The sequence below is a fragment of the Carcharodon carcharias genome, chromosome 23 (assembly GCF_017639515.1).
Source record: "Carcharodon carcharias isolate sCarCar2 chromosome 23, sCarCar2.pri, whole genome shotgun sequence".
Lineage (NCBI taxonomy): Eukaryota > Metazoa > Chordata > Chondrichthyes > Lamniformes > Lamnidae > Carcharodon > Carcharodon carcharias.
Genome location: NC_054489.1, coordinates 44,555,673 through 44,575,765, shown reverse-complemented (window position 1 = coordinate 44,575,765; position 20,093 = coordinate 44,555,673). Strand labels below are relative to the sequence as shown.

Sequence of the window (20,093 nt, the reverse complement as noted above, 5' to 3'; positions counted from 1 at the left end):
TGAACAATGGCTGGCCATGGAACAGAGGGCACCAAAGTTTTCTGATGCTGCACTGGAGGTCTTGGTGAAGGGAGTGGAAAAATGGAGAAATGTCCTGGATCTACAGGGAAACAGGATGCACTGCAGACATATAATGATCAAGCAGTGGTGATAAGATATTTACGGAGGTCAATGCCAGGTGTTTAACTCCAAGGAAGTGAGTTCGGTGTCAGAAGTTGTTTAATGACCTCACGAGTTGGCAAGGTCAATGAATACACCTTCAAATGCCAGATTCTGCCAACTCTATCACAGGCCTCAGCTAGGGTTCAATTCACCATACCCACATCTCTAACAATTAAGACTTTTACATATTTAGCACTGTTACAAGCCTGGCTCCTATTACTCCACAGCTATTCAACTATCCAAACAGGTTGCACATTACTCACTGATACACTTCCCTTCTCTTACAGGAGAAGGTGCCACACAACCAGAGGCAGCAGAAACTGGCCTGAAGCAGTGAGGTAGACCGGCATGTCCGAAGCCCATGGAGTAGATGGTTCTTGTCATTATGGGTAGAGCCATTGTTGAGGCCATGGCTGAAACTACTGCAAATAAATACAACACTGAAGAAGATGAGTACAGCTTCAACAATATTCAAGAAGCTCGACACCACCCAGAACAAAGTAGCCCACTTGATTGGCACCCAATCCATCACTTTAAATATTCACTTCCTCTACCACTCATACACAGTGGCAGCAGTTACACCACATGGAAGACGCACTGCAGCAATGCGCCAAGTCTCTTCTGACAGCACCTTAGAACAAACCCGTGACCTCTGCCACCTAGAATAACAAGGGTAGCAGACACATGGGGACACCACCACCTGCAAGTTCCCCTCTAAGCCACACACAATCCTGACTTGGAATTTATGCTGTGCTACGGAAGCCATTTTGGAATGCTAAGGGGAGCACCCTACTAAGCCCAATTTCACTCCTTTTAAGTCTGTTACTTTAAGATTATGAACTATTTGAGCTCTGCTCATTTGTGAAGCCGTGTGAGCCACAATTAGATAATTATCTTTATCAGTCGCAGGTGTTAAAATATTTCTGATACTCCAGAAAATATTGCATGAAATGTACCACATGAATTACAGATCACCTTCACAATTGAATGAATTTGCTTTTCTACGGCACTTTCAATATATATGAACGAGAAGGTCCTATGTTATTTGAACAAATATTTTTTCCTGCTCCTCTGAAAGAAATTTAGCAGTCATTCACAAACTGCCAATTATAATGCTTTAGCTAGCAATCAGAATAATGGGAAAAACCAGGAAAAATAGTGATACAGCAACAGAGCACCAAAATATGAAATTGAAAGTACAGTGGTTAAGTATCACCAGAATTGTGCAATCATAAATGTTTTCTAAGTCAATTTAAAATGGTCAGTAAATGTTACAGCAAGTGGTTATCTTGTGATGATGCTAACAGGATTACACAGCAATTAAAAACCCAAACAGGAAGTTTAGCCCAACCAGTCCATGGTCATGTTTATCCTATGAATGAACAACAAAGCTAATCATATGTACCTGCCCTCTTCCCATATCCCTTAATTCCCTTTAGAACCTGCGATTAACATATTTCAATATATTGACTTGGTCTCCCCGATCCTAGGAATGCATTTCGCAGTTTCACAAGGCAAACATGCCCTTTGTTCTCAATCTCTTAAATTTGATCTTATAGCTATATTCTTTTGCTCCAGACATATCAACCACTGGAAACAGCTCTTTCCATCCTTTTATAGTTTTAAGCACCTCAATCCCCTCTATTCTAATAAGTACAATGTTTCAATTTGTCCTTTGTATTTGCTTGTACGCTGTATGTTTTATCTCAACATTCTTCCTGTACGTAGTGAGCCCAAAACTACACTCCAATTGTGGTCCTACTGGATTTTTATATAAATTCATCCCTATATCCTGGCTTTATATTCTATACCCCTTGCCATAAAGTCCAGTAATCCATTTGTATTTTTTTTTTAATGGTCTTATCCATTTGAAGTTGCTTTTAAATGTGAACGTAAGTCCCACATCACTCTCCTCTTGCACAACACGCAGATTTTCCCCAAGTACTCTTTTGTTTTCACTAAAATATGATGCCTCACGTTTATTTACTGGCATTAAACTCCATCTGTCACTTCCTTTTTGTCAATGCTACCAAGTTATCAGTAAAAGTTAGTAGCTTCCTTTGCAACTCCCACTGCTTGGTTGAAATCAATAAAGGTGGAAGTATAGGAAAATATTTCAGTAACAGTTGATGTGTGGCCCAGAAGACTTGTGACAAACTACAGGGTCTTGATCTCTTCAGGAAATAGTAAATTGAGCGATACTGCAAAACAGTAGTGATATCTAAATAGCTTTTAAGAATTGATATTTGTATAAATTTTAGCAAAGTACTTGTCCTAAGTTACAATTTCTTGCAAACAGCAACATGACTAAGGATCAATATGTGGCATCATGGTAACAACTGCATTGATTTATGACTACATGCTGCAGAGTCTACCATGTCAGCTGGAGTGAGCAGAGCCCAGGCTGATTGGAGAAAAATCTGCAGTAATCTCAATCTCCTGTTGTTGTCATGCGCCTCTTTGCAATCGTGACCTTGATGACCAAAATACAGGAGGAAGATTTTTTAAGAACATTTTTATATTGTATTCGGTAATCTATAATTTGTGGTCAAATATTAAAAAAATGAGAAAAGAGCTGCTGACCCCCATCAGACTAGAATGTTCTGAGGCCATTCAGCTCTACATTTCAATGGAAGACAAGAACATTCTACACCTGCTGAGTTTAAAGAATAAACCAAACTTGAATGTGCTTTGACAGGACTTTTCTCTAATATTGCACCAAAATCAACAAAATCGTGATCCAATTTCCATTAAGGTCTAATCTTTCCCACTTGCTCAAAAATTAAGGGTGCTTCACTGCATTTCAGAGTGCCAACTATTTAATTCTTCACTCAAAAATGAATTTAAAAAAAACAGCATTTGAAATAAAATAATTTCTCTTCATGGGTTCTCTTGTGCCATATATACCTAACCATAAAGAACATTGATACAAGCTTTTTTTTCTTTGAGTTTTGTTACTGCTTTCCTACAATAAGTTGCCTAAAGTCCATTAGAGTACCTTGCTTAAATCATCCCTCCCTGTGGAGGATACACTTGTCTGTTTTTCTGTGCTGCTTTGAATAAGACTGGGGACATGCATCCTGGGAAATCGTGAATCGAAAGCCACACTCAACAACTTATGATACAACATATTGGTTCACTTGCATACCGAGAGTTAGCGTGCCCGCACAGACCTACTATACAATTGTTCATATTCTTGTCAAGAAAAATTTGAAGACAGTAAACATATTTGCAAATATTCAAATTGCATGTCAGGTTGCCTTACAAAGAAACAATTTTTTCTTGTAGCGCCCACTAATTTCCAATGTTTTAGCAACAAATTACATTATACATAGCTTAAACATTTTTAACATACTTTTAGCATTTTTCTTCATTATAGCTGAATGCAAACACCTCTATCTTGTAAATTATAGAAATTTGGGGCAAAATCTTACAAAGAATATATTCAATACTTGTATCTATAAGGTTTCAAAAGGATTTTAGATGCAGCCCTCATCTAAAAACAATTATATCTAGACTTAATGGTCAGGTTAGCTAAACCCAAAAAGAAGCTATATTTCTCTCATTTACTTACAACTACAATTCTCCAACATATGTTCCTGAGACCAGTGTGCTCTGCACGAATTGTTTTTAAAACTACCTGAAAACCTCAATTCCTTCCTCCTCTGGAATCACTCTGCCCGCAGTACATTGAAAAGTCCATTAACTCCATGTTCTGTAGTTTTGCTGTTCAATTGCCCACAGAATTTTGACTAAGTTTTGTTTTAAATAATTCAGAAGTGAATAACTTCTGATGGTTATAATTTCAATCTTAAAAATATGCTTTGCTACTGTTCTAAATGTCAAAAATTAAGCTTTATCTTGTGAGGTTTCGCACATTAAGACGCTGAAAATGACCTCTTTTTGGAAAATCTCCTATTGCTTAAAGGTTGTCAATCTGCGCATCCGTTTTCTAAAGCACTACTCAAAGTAAACTATTTTTTCAGACAGTTGTTGATGTGTAACCTCGACAAGGTTTCAGGAGGCATTCTATAGCCAAGCTAGCTGGTGGACTGTCTGATTAAAAGAGCAGTATTTGGCATCCAAGTACTTTGATTAATATCTTCCAACTGGAACACAAACAGAAGCAATCAAAGAGAAAAATAGTTTCCCCTATAACATTAACCATTGCAGAAAGAAAATGGTAAGCAAGCTTGGAAACTAGACAAGGAGATCACAAAGAAACCCTGCAATTTCAGGAGAATAATTGAACTTCTATAACTCCCAAAAGAAAAAACTAAAAAGATAGCTTAAAGTTGAAATTTATCAATTCAGTTTGCTTTGTCAATTTTGATGGTTGTGACAACTAACAGTAACATAGATCACTTGGAGCAAGCAACTGCTGAGGTTAACAAAAAGAATTTATAACTCAAAAACTGACAAAAATTATATTTTGTATATATATCATAAACCTTTTAGTTATTACGTATTAATTCAAAGTTTGTTATTTCTATTAATGTTTAACTAACGTCAATGTTCAAAGAGGTATATTTGAAAGGCCTGTAACTGTGTTGTCAGGCAGCACATTGTAAAGTGCAACACCATATCTTAAACGTCAGTGTTCTAGTAAATTCTAAAATTCAACATGAATATGAAACAATGGAACCTAATAAATTAACATTGGAATTGAGTTCCTATTATAAATATACAGAAAATTACATTAAACATTCATAATGAATACCTATAGGAAATATCCAATACTTTGTATTATAGCTTATTTAGCATCTCGTGTGAAGCGGGAGGCGGTGGCGTAGTGGTATTATCACTAGACTGGTAATCCAAAGACCCACTGTCCCACTGGCAGGACAGACCCAGCAGAGGTGGTGGCACAATGGTATACAATCGGGACGGAGTTGCCCTGGGAGTCTTCAACTTTGACTCCAGATCCCATGAAGTGTCATGGTATCAGGTCAAACATGGGCAAGGAAAACGCCTGCTGATTACCATGTGCCACCCCGCCTCCCCTCAGCTGATGAATCAGTGTTCCTCCATGTTAAACACTACTTGGAGGAAGCATTGAGGGTGGCAAGGGCACAGGGTCTACCTGGTGATGGACATTGAAGTCCCCCACCCAATAGTGACTCAGCAGCACCACCACAGACCGAGCCCTAAACGACATGGCTGCTACACTGGGTCTGCAGCAGGTGGTGAGGGAACCAACAAGTGGCAAAAACATACTTGACCTCATCTTCACCAATCTACCTGCCGCAGATGCATCTGTCCATGACAGTATTGGTGGGAATGACCACCGCACAGTCCTTGTGGAGACTAAGTCCCTTCTTCACACTGAAGACACTCACCAACATGTTGTGTGGTACTACCACCGTGCTAAATGGGATAGATTTTGAACAGGCCTGGACATCCATGGGGCACTGTGGGCCATCAACAGAAGCAGAACTGGACTCAAACACAATCTGTAACTTAATGGCCCAGCATATCCCCCATTCTACCATTACCACCAAGCTAGGGGATCAACCTTAGGTCAATGAAGTGTGTATGAGGGCATGGCAGGAGCAGACCCAGGCATACCTAAAAATGAGCTGTCAACTTGGTGCAGCACAAGCAGCAAGTGATAGACAGAGCCAAGCGATTCCATAACCAACGGAGCAGGCCTAAGCTCTGCAGTCCTGCCAGATCCAGTTGTGATTGGTGGTGGACAAATAAACAACTCACTGGAGGAGGAGGCTCCACAAATATCCCCATCCTCAATTATGGAGGAGCTCAGCGCATCAGTGCAAAAGATATGGCTGAAGCGTTCGCAACAATCTTCAGCCAGAGGTACCGAGTGGATGATCCATCTCGGCCCCTTCCGGAGGTCCCCAGCATCATAGATGCCAATCTTCGGCCAAGTCGATTCACTTCATGTGACATCAAGAAATGGTTGAAGTCATTGGATTCTGCAAAGGCTGAGCCCTGACAATATTCCAGCAATCGTACTGAAGACTTGTGCTCCAGAACTTGCCACACCCTTAGCCAAGATGTTCCAGTACAGCTACAACACTGGCATCTACCCGGCTGTGTGGAAAATTGTCCAGGCATGTCCTGTACACAAAAAGGAGGACAAATCCAACCCAGCCAATTACCACCCCGTCAGTCTACTCTCGATCATCAGTAAAGTGATGGAAGAGGCCATCAACAGTGCTTTCAAGCAGCATTTGCTTCGCAATAACCTGCTGACTGACGCTGAGTTTGGGTTCTGCCAGGGTCACTCAGCTTCTGACCTCATTACAGCCTTGGTTCAAACATGAACAAAAGAATTGAACTCCAGAGGTGAGGTGAGAGTGACTCCCCTTGACATCAAGGGAGCATTTGACCGAGTGTGGCATCAAGGAGCCCTAGCAAAACTGGAGAATCAGAGGGGAAACTCTGCTGGCTGGAGTCATACAGAGTGCAAAGGAAGATGGTTGTGGTTGTTGGAAGTCAACCATCTCAGTTCCAGGCATCACTGCAAGAGTTCCTCACTGGGGTTATAGCACTGTTGATGGCCTCTTCCATCACTTTACTGATGATCGAGGGTAGTGTCACCAGGCCCACTCATCTTCAGCTGCTTCATCAATGACCTTCCTTCCATCATAAGGTCAGAAGAGGGGATCTTCCCTGATGATTGCACAATGTACAGCATCATTCATGACTCCTCAGAAACTGAAGCAGTCCATGTCCAAATGCAGCAAGACCTGGCAATATCCAGGCTTGGGCTGACAAGTGGCAAGTAATATTCATGCTGCACAAGTGCCAGGCAATCACCATCCTCAACAAGAGAGAATCTAAACATTGCCCCTTTACATTCAATGGCATTAGCCTCACAGAATCCCCCAATATCAACATTCTGTGGGTTACCATTGACCAGAAACTGAACTGCACGAGCCATATAAATACTGTGGCTACAAGAGCAGGTCAGAGGCTAGGAATCCTGCAGTGAGTAACTCACCTCCTGACTTCCCGAAGCCTGTCCACCATCTACAAGGCACAAGTCAGGAGTGTGACAGAATACTCTCCACTTGCCTGGATGAGTGCAGCTCCAACAACGCAAGAAGTTCGACACCATCCAGGACAAGGCAGCCTGCTTGATTGGCACCCCTTCCACAAACATTCGTTCCCTCCACCAGTGACAAACAATGGCAGCAGTTAGTACCACCTCCAAGATGCACTGCAGAAACTCACCAAGGTCCTCAGGCAGCACCTTCCAAATCCACAAACACTACCATCTAGAAGCACAAGGGCAGCAAGTAGATAGGAACACCACTACCTGGAAGATCCCCTCCAAGCCACTTACCATCCTGACTTGGAAATATATTGCCGTTCCTCCACAGTCGCTAGGTCAAAATCCTGGAACTCCCTCCCTAACAGCACTGTGGGTGTACCTACACCATGTGGTCTGCAGCGGTTCAAGAAGACAACTCACCATCACCTTCTCAAGGGCAATTAGGGATGAAGAATAAATGCTGCCTAGCCAGCAACGCCCACATCCCATAAAAGAATTTTAAGAAGGAAGGCAACATTTATATCCATGAACCACACTCCATTCTAAAATTACATTCCAATCAATAATTTATTTTTCAACAATCTTTAAATAGCTATAACCCAAACTTTAAAGTACATCATTATCCAATCAACACCATTTCATCTTTGATCATATATATGAAAGTTTTGTACTTTTGACATTGAGGTAATCATTCACTGCAATACAGCAATATAAGGTAATAGGCAGATATCAAAGCTGCAGAGTCATAACTCAGCTCAGTTTTCGGGGCATCAGAAATCAACTGATTTAAAGTCTGAAATTATTGCTAGCTATTATTGTAAACATATTCAAAATATATATATATAATTTTCAATTGCAAGATGAGCCTGGTAGTGGCAGAATTGTATAGATCAAAGGCCAGTAACCGGAATGTGTTAAGGCAACATGATGGTATAGTACTTGGTAATAGAATCTGGCTTCTCACTGTATAATGCTACATAAGAGGTTTTTCAATCGCAGCCAAACGTTTAAAAGGGGTCCACAAAAAGAGGCACATCTTCACATGCAGGACAGATCACTTTAGGCCACGCTTTTACATCCTTTTGTACCCATGTACAGACCATCAAAAGCAGAGCCCTAGCTAAGTAAACTGCCTCTAGCATTTTCAGGCTAACAGGTTGGTGATTGTAGAATATCTTTTTCAAAGTACAGGAAAATAAATAATAAATTAGGAAAAAGGGAAAACAGAAAAACTGCAAGATGAGCATCTCATGCAGTGAACTTTGAATAGAAATCTATGGGGACAATGTTACAAGAGGAATTATGCACACCTGGGGTGGAATTTGATGCCCACCCCCATGGTGAGTTTGGTGGCAGGGAGACATTTAATCAGGCATGAGGATGGCAGTTCTGGGCCCTGCCGCATTCCCGCCTCCATCCCCATTAAATCCCTGGCGGGGAAGCCCATGGACGGCCTATCCGCCCTGCTAACTGAGGCCCTTAAGTGGGTGTTACTTAACTGAATGTTAACCCAGGAGTGGATGGGGAGTCGGCATGCAGGGAAGGTGACAAGTAAACTTGTGTAAGGATACTTGTGGGCTCCTGCAGGCATACCTCGTTCAAAGGCACTCAGTGCCTGATCAAGGAACCTGGTCATCAGGAAGGGGAGCCTTGCTCAGAGCCACCCTCTGCCTATGCTGCTGATCCCTCTCCCGCCATCGCTTACCTGTGCCCTGGGGTCCACCGACAATACTAGGCTTCCAGTGGGTGTACCAGCAGCAGCCACTGCCTCTCTGGCGGCACTGCCTTTCAATAAAGCTGCCCACCTCTAATTGGCTGGCAGCTCTCGGTGGGTCACCCACCATGATCCCTGTTGCCTGGTGGCACTTAATATGACAGGCCTCCCCTAACGGCAGCGACACAGGGCTTTCACTGGCTCTCAAGCTGACGGGTGAGACTCCTGTTACCTCCATTAAATATCTCCCCTGGATTCTGATTGTGCTCCTGGCAGGAAAGATTCTGTGCTGGGAGTACAACTTATAAAATCACACTTATATTCCTGGGCTTTACTCAATGGAGCAGACACAGTAAGAGTACTGATAGTCACAAAAAATGACTAATAGTCACGACTTGAATTTTATGCATGAGTTATTACAAACACCAAATCTATATTCTTACCTGCTACAGAATTTGGTCGAGGCATCAGGTACAGAGGGATGGAGTGGACAGACTGAGATGAGACGGTCTCCAAGTTTCTCTCCGGGAATTTATTCAAGCTGAAGGTGGAGCCAGATATATTTTCATCCACTCGATACAGGCAGGAATCCAAGGCAGATTTTTGAGCATGCCATGGCTTAACGTTTGTCCTGGAGCTTGATTCCTTACTACTTTCCCCACCATACTTAGTACGTTCCACATTTTCTGAATAGCTTGTCAAAGTTGCTGCAGATTGGAAAAAAAATGAAAAAATTTGTTACGGTGGAGCTGTTCAAATTAATTTGCACAGTTTTCTAAACAAACCCAATTTGAAAATACTAAGTGCAGTTGTTAGTCCAGATTTTAGCATGCATAGCTTCTTTAGTCTTCCACCTTTGCTCTTTTTTTTTTAAATACAGGAATACCGGCTTGCAACCCGCCTCATTAGCCTCGGCTCAGGGGAGCACTCTCCCCTCTGAATCAGAAACTCGTGGGTTCGAGCCCCACTCCAGAGACATGAGGACACAATCCAGCTGATAATTCAATGCAGCACTGAAGAAATGCTACACTGTTGGAGGTGTCACCTTTTGACTGAGAAAAACCAATGTCTGCTCCTGTGGCACTTTCTGAAGAAGAGCAAAGGAGTTTTCGCGACGTCTTGGCCAACATTTATCCCTCAACAGATTATCTGGTGATTTAGTTCAATGCTGTTGTTGGACCTTGCTGTGCACAAATCAGTTGCTGCATGACTGACTGCAATTCAAAAGCATTTGGTTGACTTGGAATCACTTTGGAATATCCTGAGGTAATGAAAGGCTCTATTTTAAATGCAAGTTCTTTCTTTGGGCCACTTAAAATTCATGTGCCTTTGGGTCATTACTCATGGCTGAATTAGCTGTAAAATGTCTGTCAAGATCAGACAGACTCAAGTGTTGTTCCTTCTCTTTTTGCTCTATAGCAAAAGATGCCAAGAAAATGCTTGGAAGCCAAGCTGAACCAACAGCAAGGAGGAGTAAAACAATAAAACAACAGTAAAAAGAAAAAGAGTAAGTAAAGTGAGTGTTGGTCCTCTAGAGAGTAACAGTGGAGAATAATAGTAGATAATAAGGAAATGGTGAAAGAAATGAACAAATATTTTGCTTCTGTGTTCACAATAGATGATACAAAAACATCCCAGTTATAGCTGCAAATTAGGAGGTGAAAGGGATAGAGGAACTTGGTGAAATTGAAATCACCACGGAAATGGTACTGCGGGCTGACAAGTCTCCGGGTCCCGATGGACTACATCCTAGGGTTTTAAAAGAGGTGGCTAAAAGGTAGTCGATGCGCTGGTGTTAATTTTCCAAAATTTGCTAGGTTCTGGAAAGGCTCCATCAGACTGTAAAGTTGCAAATTTATACACTCCATTCAAGAAGGGAGGGAGACAGAAAACAGGAAACTCGGCCAGTTAGCTTGACGTCTGTCGTGGGCAAGTTGTTAGAATCGATCATTAAGGAGGTTATAGCTGGGCACTTGGAAGAACTCAAGGTAATCAGGAAGAGTCAGCATGGTTTAGTGAAAGGAAAATCATGTTTAACCAATTTATTGGAGTTTTTTGAAGGAGTAACATGCACAGTGAATAAATGGAAGCCTGTAGACGTACTGTACTTGGATTTCTAGAAGGCATTTGATAAGGTGCCAGATCAAAGGTTATTACAGAAAATGAAAGCGCATGGTATAGGAGGTAACATATTAGCACTGGCAGAAAGCAGAGAGCATGCATAAATGGGTCTTTTTCTGATTTGCAGGATGCAATGAGTGGAGTCCCACAGGGGTCTGTGCTGGGGCCTCAACTTCTTACAATTTATTTCAATAACTTAGACGAGGGGAAAGATGATGAGGTAGCTAAAAATGCAGATGACACAAAGATAGGAAAGTGTGTTGTGAAGAGGACATGAGGAGGTTGCAGGTGGATATAGATAGGTTGAGTGAGTGGGCAAAGATCTGGCAAATAGAGTTTAATGTGGGAAAATGTAAAGTTGTTCACTTGGGCAGGAAGAACAGAAAAGCATAGCATTACTTAAATGGAGAATGGCTGCATAATTCTGAGGTGCAGAGGGATCTAGGTGTTCTAGTACAAGTCACAAAAAATTAGTATGCAGGTACAGCGAGTAATTAAGGTGGCTAAAGAATGCTATCCTTTATTATGAGAGGGATTGAACACAAAAGTAAGGATGTTATGCTTCAGTTATATAGAACACTGGTAAGACCACACCTCAAATACTGTGCGCAGTTTTGGTCTCCTTGTTTAAGGAAGGATGTAAATACATCGGAGGCAGTTCAGAGGACGTTTACTAGATTGATACCTGGAATGAATGGGTTGTCTTATGAGGAAAGGCTGGACAGACTAGGCTTGTTTCCACTGGAGTTTAGGCGAGTGAGGGGTAATTTGACTGAAGTATACAAGATCCTGAATGACCTTGACAAGGTGGATGTCGAAAGGATGTTTCCTCTTGTGGGTGATTCCAAAACCAGGGGGCACTGTTTTAAAATTAGGGGTAGCCCTTTTCAGACAGGGATGAGGGGAATTTTTTTCTCTCAGAGGGTTTGCGACTTTGGAGCTCTCTGCCTCAGACAGCGGTGGAGGTGGGCTCATTGAATATTTTTAAGGCAGAGGTAGATAGATTCTGGCTAGACGGGGGAATCAAAGATTATCAGGGTTAGATGGCAACGTGCAAATCAAAACACAAGATGATAAGCCATGATCTTAATGAATCGCGGAGCAGGTTCAAGGGCCGAATGGTCTACTCCTGTTCCTATTTTTTAGAGTGTTGTAAGAGTGCTACCAATTGAGCCATGACTGACATACAAGGGAACACAATCATAAAATTACAGCTTGGTCATTTAGGAGTAAAATCAATGCTCATACAATATGTCATACAATATGTAAGGGGGAAACTCAAATTCCCTCGCCAAAAAGTCATAGATCACTTTACATTTTTAAGATTGAGATTAAGAGAATTCTATTAAATAATGGTATCAGGGATAGTGTCATAATCATATTGTTCATCATTTATATTAATATTTTTGAGGTAGCTTTTGGTTTTAGGAATTAAAGTGTTAAATATAAGATAAACAGAAACCTTATTAAGAAACCGAGTACATAATGTAAATGAAAATCAAACAATCCAGGGTTAATTACAGTTAAAAGGTAACCTGTATTTATCTTACAAAGTTAGAGTTAGAAAAAATTGAACAAAAGATGACTCATCTCTGGACCTCTTGGTAGAGCCAGAAAGCCTACACTTGTCTCAATTAAAGATATAAATTGATTATGTAGTTCCCAGATGAAAAGAAGCTAGAAGCAGTTGGTAAAGATGTGGGGTTTCTTGATGGACGCAGCAATTCTGGAGATTCTGAGATATAAACTATTCATGGGGGTGACAAAATCAGAGTTGTTTTGTGGGTAAGATAATTAGTCTGCATTTCTGATTTGGAATATCCCAAAGCATGCCACATTGCTATGGTGATATGCTGTGGGAATTAGAAGGTTCTTCTGTTTAATTTATCTGGGTGCTTCCCACAGGAGGCAGTTGCAGATTTGGTCTTGTGCAGGTTGCAACTCGCTTAGGATTCATGAGGGGGAAAAGAAGCTGGAAGATTTTCCTAGCTTGGAACCTGAGGAAGAAATCTCCAGTAATTCTCACAGTGAAAGGCAGTTAGCCTTGTGGGAGTAGGCAGTCAGCTTGACCAGTTCACTTAGAAAGAGCTGTAAATAAGCTGTGGGAGCAGATGGGGAAAAAGCAAATTCAGGGTAAGAAGACAGTGGTATCTTCACAGAGAGAAAGAACTATGGAAGTCTAATACCAGATGGGAAACTGGGGAGAAATCAAAGTGAATTCTGGAGGGCTGTGGCATACTTTTGAGTTGGTCCCTGAGGAAGTGAATGAACCTTCAAGACTTCGTAAGATTAAGGAATTTTTGGGGCAGGGTGGGAGGGCTTGCAGGAAGTAAAAGTAAAAATGGATTCACAGCATAAGTAGTTATAAACTATAGGGTTGAATTATACAAGTGGTTGGAGGTGGGTTGGGGGGGGGGGGGGTACTGCTCGCTTCACTTTCCCAATATAAAAATAGCCACACAGCAGTGATAATGCGCTGCTTAAGGCCGAAGCATGCAGAGTGGGACTTCTGCCCCTCAGCGGGAGGAAGTCCCACCCAGGTCTAGAAGTCCCAGCAGTGTCAGAACTCAGCAGTGGATGCTGCTGGTCCCACAATGAAGAGAGCAATAGGTCACGGAGCATCCGGACACCGGTAAGTCCAGGATTTTTGGGTGGAAAGGAAACAGGCACCCTAAGGAGGCAGGAGAGGGTAATTCGGGGGGGGGGGGGGGGGGGGGGGGGGGGGGGGTGGTGTGTGCAGGAGACAGGTTTTGGAGGCCAAGCATGAGGCACAAAGGGGAGGGATATTATCTTGGGGAAAGGGTGCCTCTGATGCACATAGGGAACCCCACAAAGAACATAACCCCATTCCTTCACACTTTTTCCACAGCAGATGGCGAAACCGCATTATGTGGTTACGGGCAGCGTAATATTCAGGTCAACTGGTTTTTTAAACAAGTTCAATTTCCCATTACTGATCCTTTTAAAAATAGTGGGTGGGCTGCCAGCCTTGGCACCCACCAGCCTACTGTATAATGGGAAACAAACGCGTTGGCATTGGGTCCGTGGTCCCACATCATCATGCTGGATTTTACATGTGGATGGGATGGTAGCAGTCCCCATTTGCCAAAGTAAGATTCTGGCCACGGTGTTAAATTAATAGTATTTGCTTTATTTAAGTTTTGTTTACATTAAATGAAGTTTGTTTTTGCTTAAAAGTGTGAAATCTTGTGACATAGTTCTTTCCATTAATTACTAGGTAGTCAAATTTCTCTTTAAACATTATCAATATGAATCACAGGTGGGTAAATAGATTAGAGTAACAGGTCAGCCATGAGCCAACTGAATAGAGAAATGTATTTGAGGTTGAATGGCCTACTCCTTTTCCTAATACAATATCTTTTGCATGTGGAAAATCCTATACCTAGAAAAATCTTGTTTAATCTTGTTAATAAGTTTTCTGATTACAATACTAATGCTGAGATATTACAGCACTCTATAAAAGGATCAACAGATTAAAAAATGCATTTTTTCCCTTTTAATGAGCCAGGAAAGTACTGAAGAATATTTAATCACAAAATTATTTAACCAAGGAACACAACTCTCAGCATTCTGCTGATTAAAGAGAACGTCCAAGGTTCTAAAACACTTTCATGTGGTTACAAGCAATTACAGGAATGCCAACTTTTGTACAGAAGTTTCACAAAGGCTATTTAATCACAAAGATTTTATGGCAAATTGTTGATCTGACTCAGTCTCATTTATGTAATGAAAAATGGGGGGTTGCGGGGGAGGTGGGGAAAGACTGAACAGGTGGGAGTGTCCAGCACAAGAGGCCATTCAGGCCATCAAGTCTGCACTGGTTCTTTTAAAGAGTAATCCAATTAGTCTCACTCCCCCATATTTTTCACATATCCTCCCTACAATTTCTTTTCCTTAAAGAATTTATCCAATTCTCTTTTGACAGGTACAATTGAATGTCTCCCCCACCTGTCGAAGTTGTGCTTTCCAAATCCTAACCATCCGTACCGTAGAAAATGCTTTTCCTAACGTTGCCTGTAGTTCTTTTGCCAATCACCTTAAATCTGTATCCTCTGGTTATTGACCCTTCAGCCACTAGAAACAGTGGCTCATTGCTTATTCTACCTAAACCATTCATGATTTTAAATACCCTCATCAAATTTCCTCTTGGCTTTCTCTGCTCTAAGGAGAACAGCCCCAGCTTCTCAAGTCTATCCATATAATTGTAATCCCATGCATCTGCCCATTACACACATCTCTATGTTCTCTTGAAGTCACTTCCTCACTGTCTACTACATCTCTGCTTTTCACCTACAAATTTCAAAGTTGTGTCTTGTATCAACAAATTTGTGGTCATTAATATATATGAAAAACAGCAGTGGTCCCAGTACTAAATCTGGGGCAACTCTATTGTAAGCCTCCCTTCAGACTGAAAAACAGCCTTTCACCACAACTCTATTTTCCACTGTCCACCAGCAGTGGAAGGATCGAGCTTCTTTAATTCTGTTGGAGCCGCACTCATCCAAGCAAGTAGAGTATTCCATCACAATCCTGTCTTTTGCCTTGTAGATGGTGGGCAGGTTTTGTGGAGATAGGAGGTGAGTTACTCACCACAGAATTCACAGGGCAGGATTCCCCCCCTCCCTGTTGGGGGCGAAGTTGAACGGCGGGTGTGCACAGGCACACCTCTGATCAGCGCCCCCAATCAGGGGCGTGCCGTCATTTTACATGGGCAGGCCAATTAAGGCCCACCTAGTGTGAAGCCCACCCCTCCCTGTGCAGGGGGGTGGGGGGGGAAATCCCTAAATCGAGAGTGCGCTCTTTCGTGCATGCGCATGAAAAAGCGCATTCATCTCCCTGAGGCTGAGTGCTGCCTCAGGGAGATTGGCTCTAATCTCAAAAATATTAAAAAGAGAGAAAAAAATATTCCTTAACACGTCCATAATTTTTACAAAAACTTTAATAAAATTTTTAAAAACCTACATGAAACCTCATCCCGCCGGTGGATGAGGTTTCATGCTTTTTCTAATTCCCGCCGGGGCTCCTGGCCTGCCCGCCAGCCTTAAAATCGGACAGACAGGTCCATTAATTAGCTAAACGACTCTGTCAATGGCCTCAATTGGCAACTGACAGGTTGGCAGCCGCACAGCTGATTTTGCTGCGCCCCCACCGACCGGAAAATTTAAATGGGGCGCAGTGATGTCAGGGGTTCCACCCGACGTCACCGCGCGTCATTTTACGCATCGGCGAGCAAGCCCCGCTTGCCGATGGGAAAATCCTGCCCACAATCTCTGACCTGCTCCTGTAGCCACAGTATTTATGTGGCTGGTCCAATTCTGTTTTTGGTCAATAGTAACCACCAGGATGTAGATAGTGGGCATTTAGCAATGGTAATGCCATTGATTGTCATGGGGAGATGGTCAGATTCTCTCTTGTTGGAGATGGTTATTGTCTGGCATTTGTGCTGGCGCAAACATTACTTGCTACTAGTTAGTCCAAGCCTAAATGTTGTCCAAGTTTTGCTGCTGGACACAGACTACTTAAGTATCTGGGGAGTTGTGAATGGTACTGAACATTGTGCAGTCATCAGCAAACATCTCCACTTCTGACCTTATGGTGGAGAAAAGCTGAAGATGGTGGGCCAGGAACGACACAGAGAAACCCCTGCAGCGATGTCCTGGGACTGAGATGATTGGCCTCCAGCAACCAGAACCATCTTCCTTTTTTCAAAAATTCTTTCACAGGGCATGCGCATTGCTGGCTAGACCTGCCCATCCCTAAATGCCCTCAAGAAGGTGGTGGTGAGCCACCTTCTCAAATCGCAGCAGTCTATTTGGTGTAGGTACACCCACAGTGCTGTTAGGGAGGGTATTCCAGGATTTCGACCCAGAGAGAGTGAAGGAGTAATGATGTAGTTTCAAGTCAGGATGGTGAGTGGCTTGCAAGGGAAGTTGTGGGTGGTGGTGTCCCTGTGCATCTACTGCCTCGTCCTTCCAAATGGTAGAGGTCATGGGTTTGGAAGGTGCTGTGAAGGAGTCTTGGTGAGTTGTTGCAGTGCATCTTATAGAAGGTACATACTGCTGTCATTGTGCATGGTGGTGGAGGGAGTGGATGTTGGAGGTGGTGGGGTGGGGTGCCAATCAAACGGGCTGCTTTATCCTGGGTGATGTCGGGCTTCTTGAGTCTTCTTGGTGCTGCACTCATCCAGGCTAGTGGAGAGTATTCCATCACACTCCTGACTTGTGCCTTGCAGATGGTGAACAGGAGGTGAGTTACTCACCAGAGAATTCCCAGTTTCTGACCTGCTCTTGTAGCTACGGTATTTAGATGGCCAGTCCAGTTCAGTTTCTGGTCAATGGTAATCCCCAAGAGGTTGATAATGGGCAATTCAGCGATGGCAATGCTATTGATTGTCAAGGGGAGATGGTTGGATTCTCTCTTGTCAGAGATGATCATTGCCTGGCATTTGTGTGGCACAAATGCTACTTGCCACTTATCAGCCCAAGCCTGAAGGTTATCCAGGTCTTGTTGCACATGGGGATGGGCTATTTCAGTGCTAAGTATGACTCTAACAAGCGGAGAGCTTTCTCTCCCAATTCCCACTGACGTCAATTTTGCTGGGGTTCCTCGGTCAAATGCTGTTTGATGTCAAGGGCAGTCACTCTCATCTCATGATTTCAACTCTTTTGTCCATGTCTGGACCAAGGTTGCAATGAAGTCAGAAGCCAAGTGGCCCTGGCGATACCCAAACTGAGCATCAGTGAGCATATTGGTGGGTAAATATCACCTGATAAGAGAATCAAAGAAACCGTCCATCACTTTGCTAATGATCACAAGTAGACTGATGGAATGGTAAATGTCCAGGTTGGACAATCTTTTGCCCTGCTTTTTATGGACAGGACATATTGGCAATTTTCCAATTCATGGGTAAATGCCAGGGCTGTAGTTGTACTGGAACAGATTGGCTCAGGCCGCAGCTGGTTCTGGAGCACAAGTCTTCAAGTTCTATGGCTGGGATGTTGTCAGGGCCTATAGTTTTGCAGTATTCACTGCCTTCAGCCATTTCTCATTACCATATGGTGTGATAAACCCCAGTAAATGGTCATGTGACCAAGATGCCTGGGGAAAGGAATGTGGGAGACAGAAAGCAGGTACTATAGGCCAGTTAGCCTAACAGCTATCACTGGGAAATTGTTGCAATCTACTATTAAGGAAGAAATAGCAGAACATTAACAAAATCATCATATAATTAAGCTGAGTTTTATGAAAGAGAAATTGTGTTTGACAAATTTAGTTCTTTGAGGATGTAACAAGCAAGGTGGATAAAGGGGAGCTAGTGGGTGTTGTGTACTTGGATGTCCAAACAGCATTCAATAACGTGCCCCATAAAAGTTACTGCACAAGTTCAAAGCACATACATGGTCTTTCCGCCGTTGATATCATTAATGCGTACCCTTGCCACCACCTGCTCCCTGCCCCTCACCTGACCTCTCGGTGCCTTCTGTTTGTCGGCCCCCTCCATCCCTCTACTAGCTCCTCACCTCCTCCCTCCTTAACCCTCAGTTGGTCACCACTCCCCTGATCACTCTTCCCCCCCACCCCCGCCCCCCAGTCCCTTGACTGCCCACCCACCGCCTCTCCAAATTCCTTACTGCCCTCCTCCCCACCCCTCTTGCAACCGTTTACCACCTGCCTCTTTATCCCACACTGGGCCCCTCACAGCCCCACTGCCAACCTCACTGGAGCCCTTGCTTTCTGCTTCATTTGATCTTCTGTCTTCCAAGGAGATGCCTGCTCGATTCAGCAAGGCAGCAACAATCTCCAACATGGCTTTCGCCTGCCTTTGCCATTGGTGCAACACAGGCAGCCCCTGCCTCCCCGAGGTGTTCAGTGCCTCTAATTGGGCCCCAAGTTCACTTCTTGGCCAATTAGGCATTTGAACATAGCTTCGCGAGAAAGGGGCAGCTTGGGCGTGGGTTTAGGATCTGGAATTCATTCAAGTGACAAATTCCCAACTCCCGAATGGAAAATCCAGCCTAAGTCCATGATGTGCTCAGCCTGCTTAAACTCATTGGAAGTCAATATGGTTTTGTATGATTATTTGCTGTTGCTTTTAACATCCTTTCCATCATAGGAACAAGCTGTCTCAGCAACTTATAGACAGAAGAAAAGCTTCTTCACCTTTCATTGTAGATTTCTGAGTTATCTGGAGAGTATTTATCATGCTTAGAATGTATCTGAAGGATGTGCTGCTGAGCGGTTAACCAAGTGCTGATAGGATTTGGTATAGTTGACCTTTTCCAGGAGGTCATGGTAGCCTCCTGGGCAGGTTCTCAGATTTGGGTAGTCAACATGGTAAAGATTTGTTTGCAGGATCAATCTAATTTGATCCACAAATTGTTGAAGATTTTGCATGTTTTGCTTACATGATAATTTTCAATGGATGGATTTGTAAGATCCAGATATACCATGACATAAAAAAGGATAAGTTTAGTTAAGGTTTAAGTTAGGGCTTTTTTATCATCAAAATGCACTTAATTTTTTTTCAAACTTATGGATGATGCTAATGTTGAAATAACCATTTTGCTCAGCTTACAGTATAGCAGAATCCATTATCAGGTACTATTGTTGTATGTAGGATAGATTTTCAAGAGTAATAATTTGATACAAATGAAGGAGATAGAAGCAATTTAGTTGTAACATATTTTTGAGTATATGAGGTGGGTACTTTCAGATATCTCAATAATGTTCGAAACGATTAACTCAAAAGGATTTGATTTCTCCTTACACTAATTGGCTTAAACTGTGCTCATTTTTATTCCAACTTCTCTTCAATAAAAATACTAGATGTCTTGTAATATAAAGACTTCTGCAAATTTTAATTTCCAAATAAACCCTGTCTTGACAGCAACAGCAGATTCAATTATACAGGATAATTCACTGTCTAATTTGCTGACAAAGAGGAGAGCCAATGGCATCCTTTGAAAAAAAATGCATATTTTGAACTGCTGTGGAGTGGCTTCAGTTGCTTTACACATGACCATGGTTGGCTTAATGGTTTTAGAATGAGGCTAA

The 20,093-nt window shown here is 42.5% G+C and overlaps 1 protein-coding gene across 5 annotated transcripts in view; it reads right to left on the bottom strand.

Annotated features, from left to right (window-relative positions):
- tanc2a (tetratricopeptide repeat, ankyrin repeat and coiled-coil containing 2a) overlaps positions 1–20,093 on the bottom strand; it is a 920,169-nt gene that overhangs the window by 273,602 nt on the left and 626,474 nt on the right. For all 5 annotated transcript variants that reach the window (XM_041217622.1, XM_041217623.1, XM_041217621.1 and 2 more), the window contains one exon: positions 9,341–9,604. In XM_041217622.1, the coding sequence (XP_041073556.1) occupies positions 9,341–9,604 (264 nt within the window). The remainder of the gene's footprint in view (positions 1–9,340; positions 9,605–20,093) is intronic.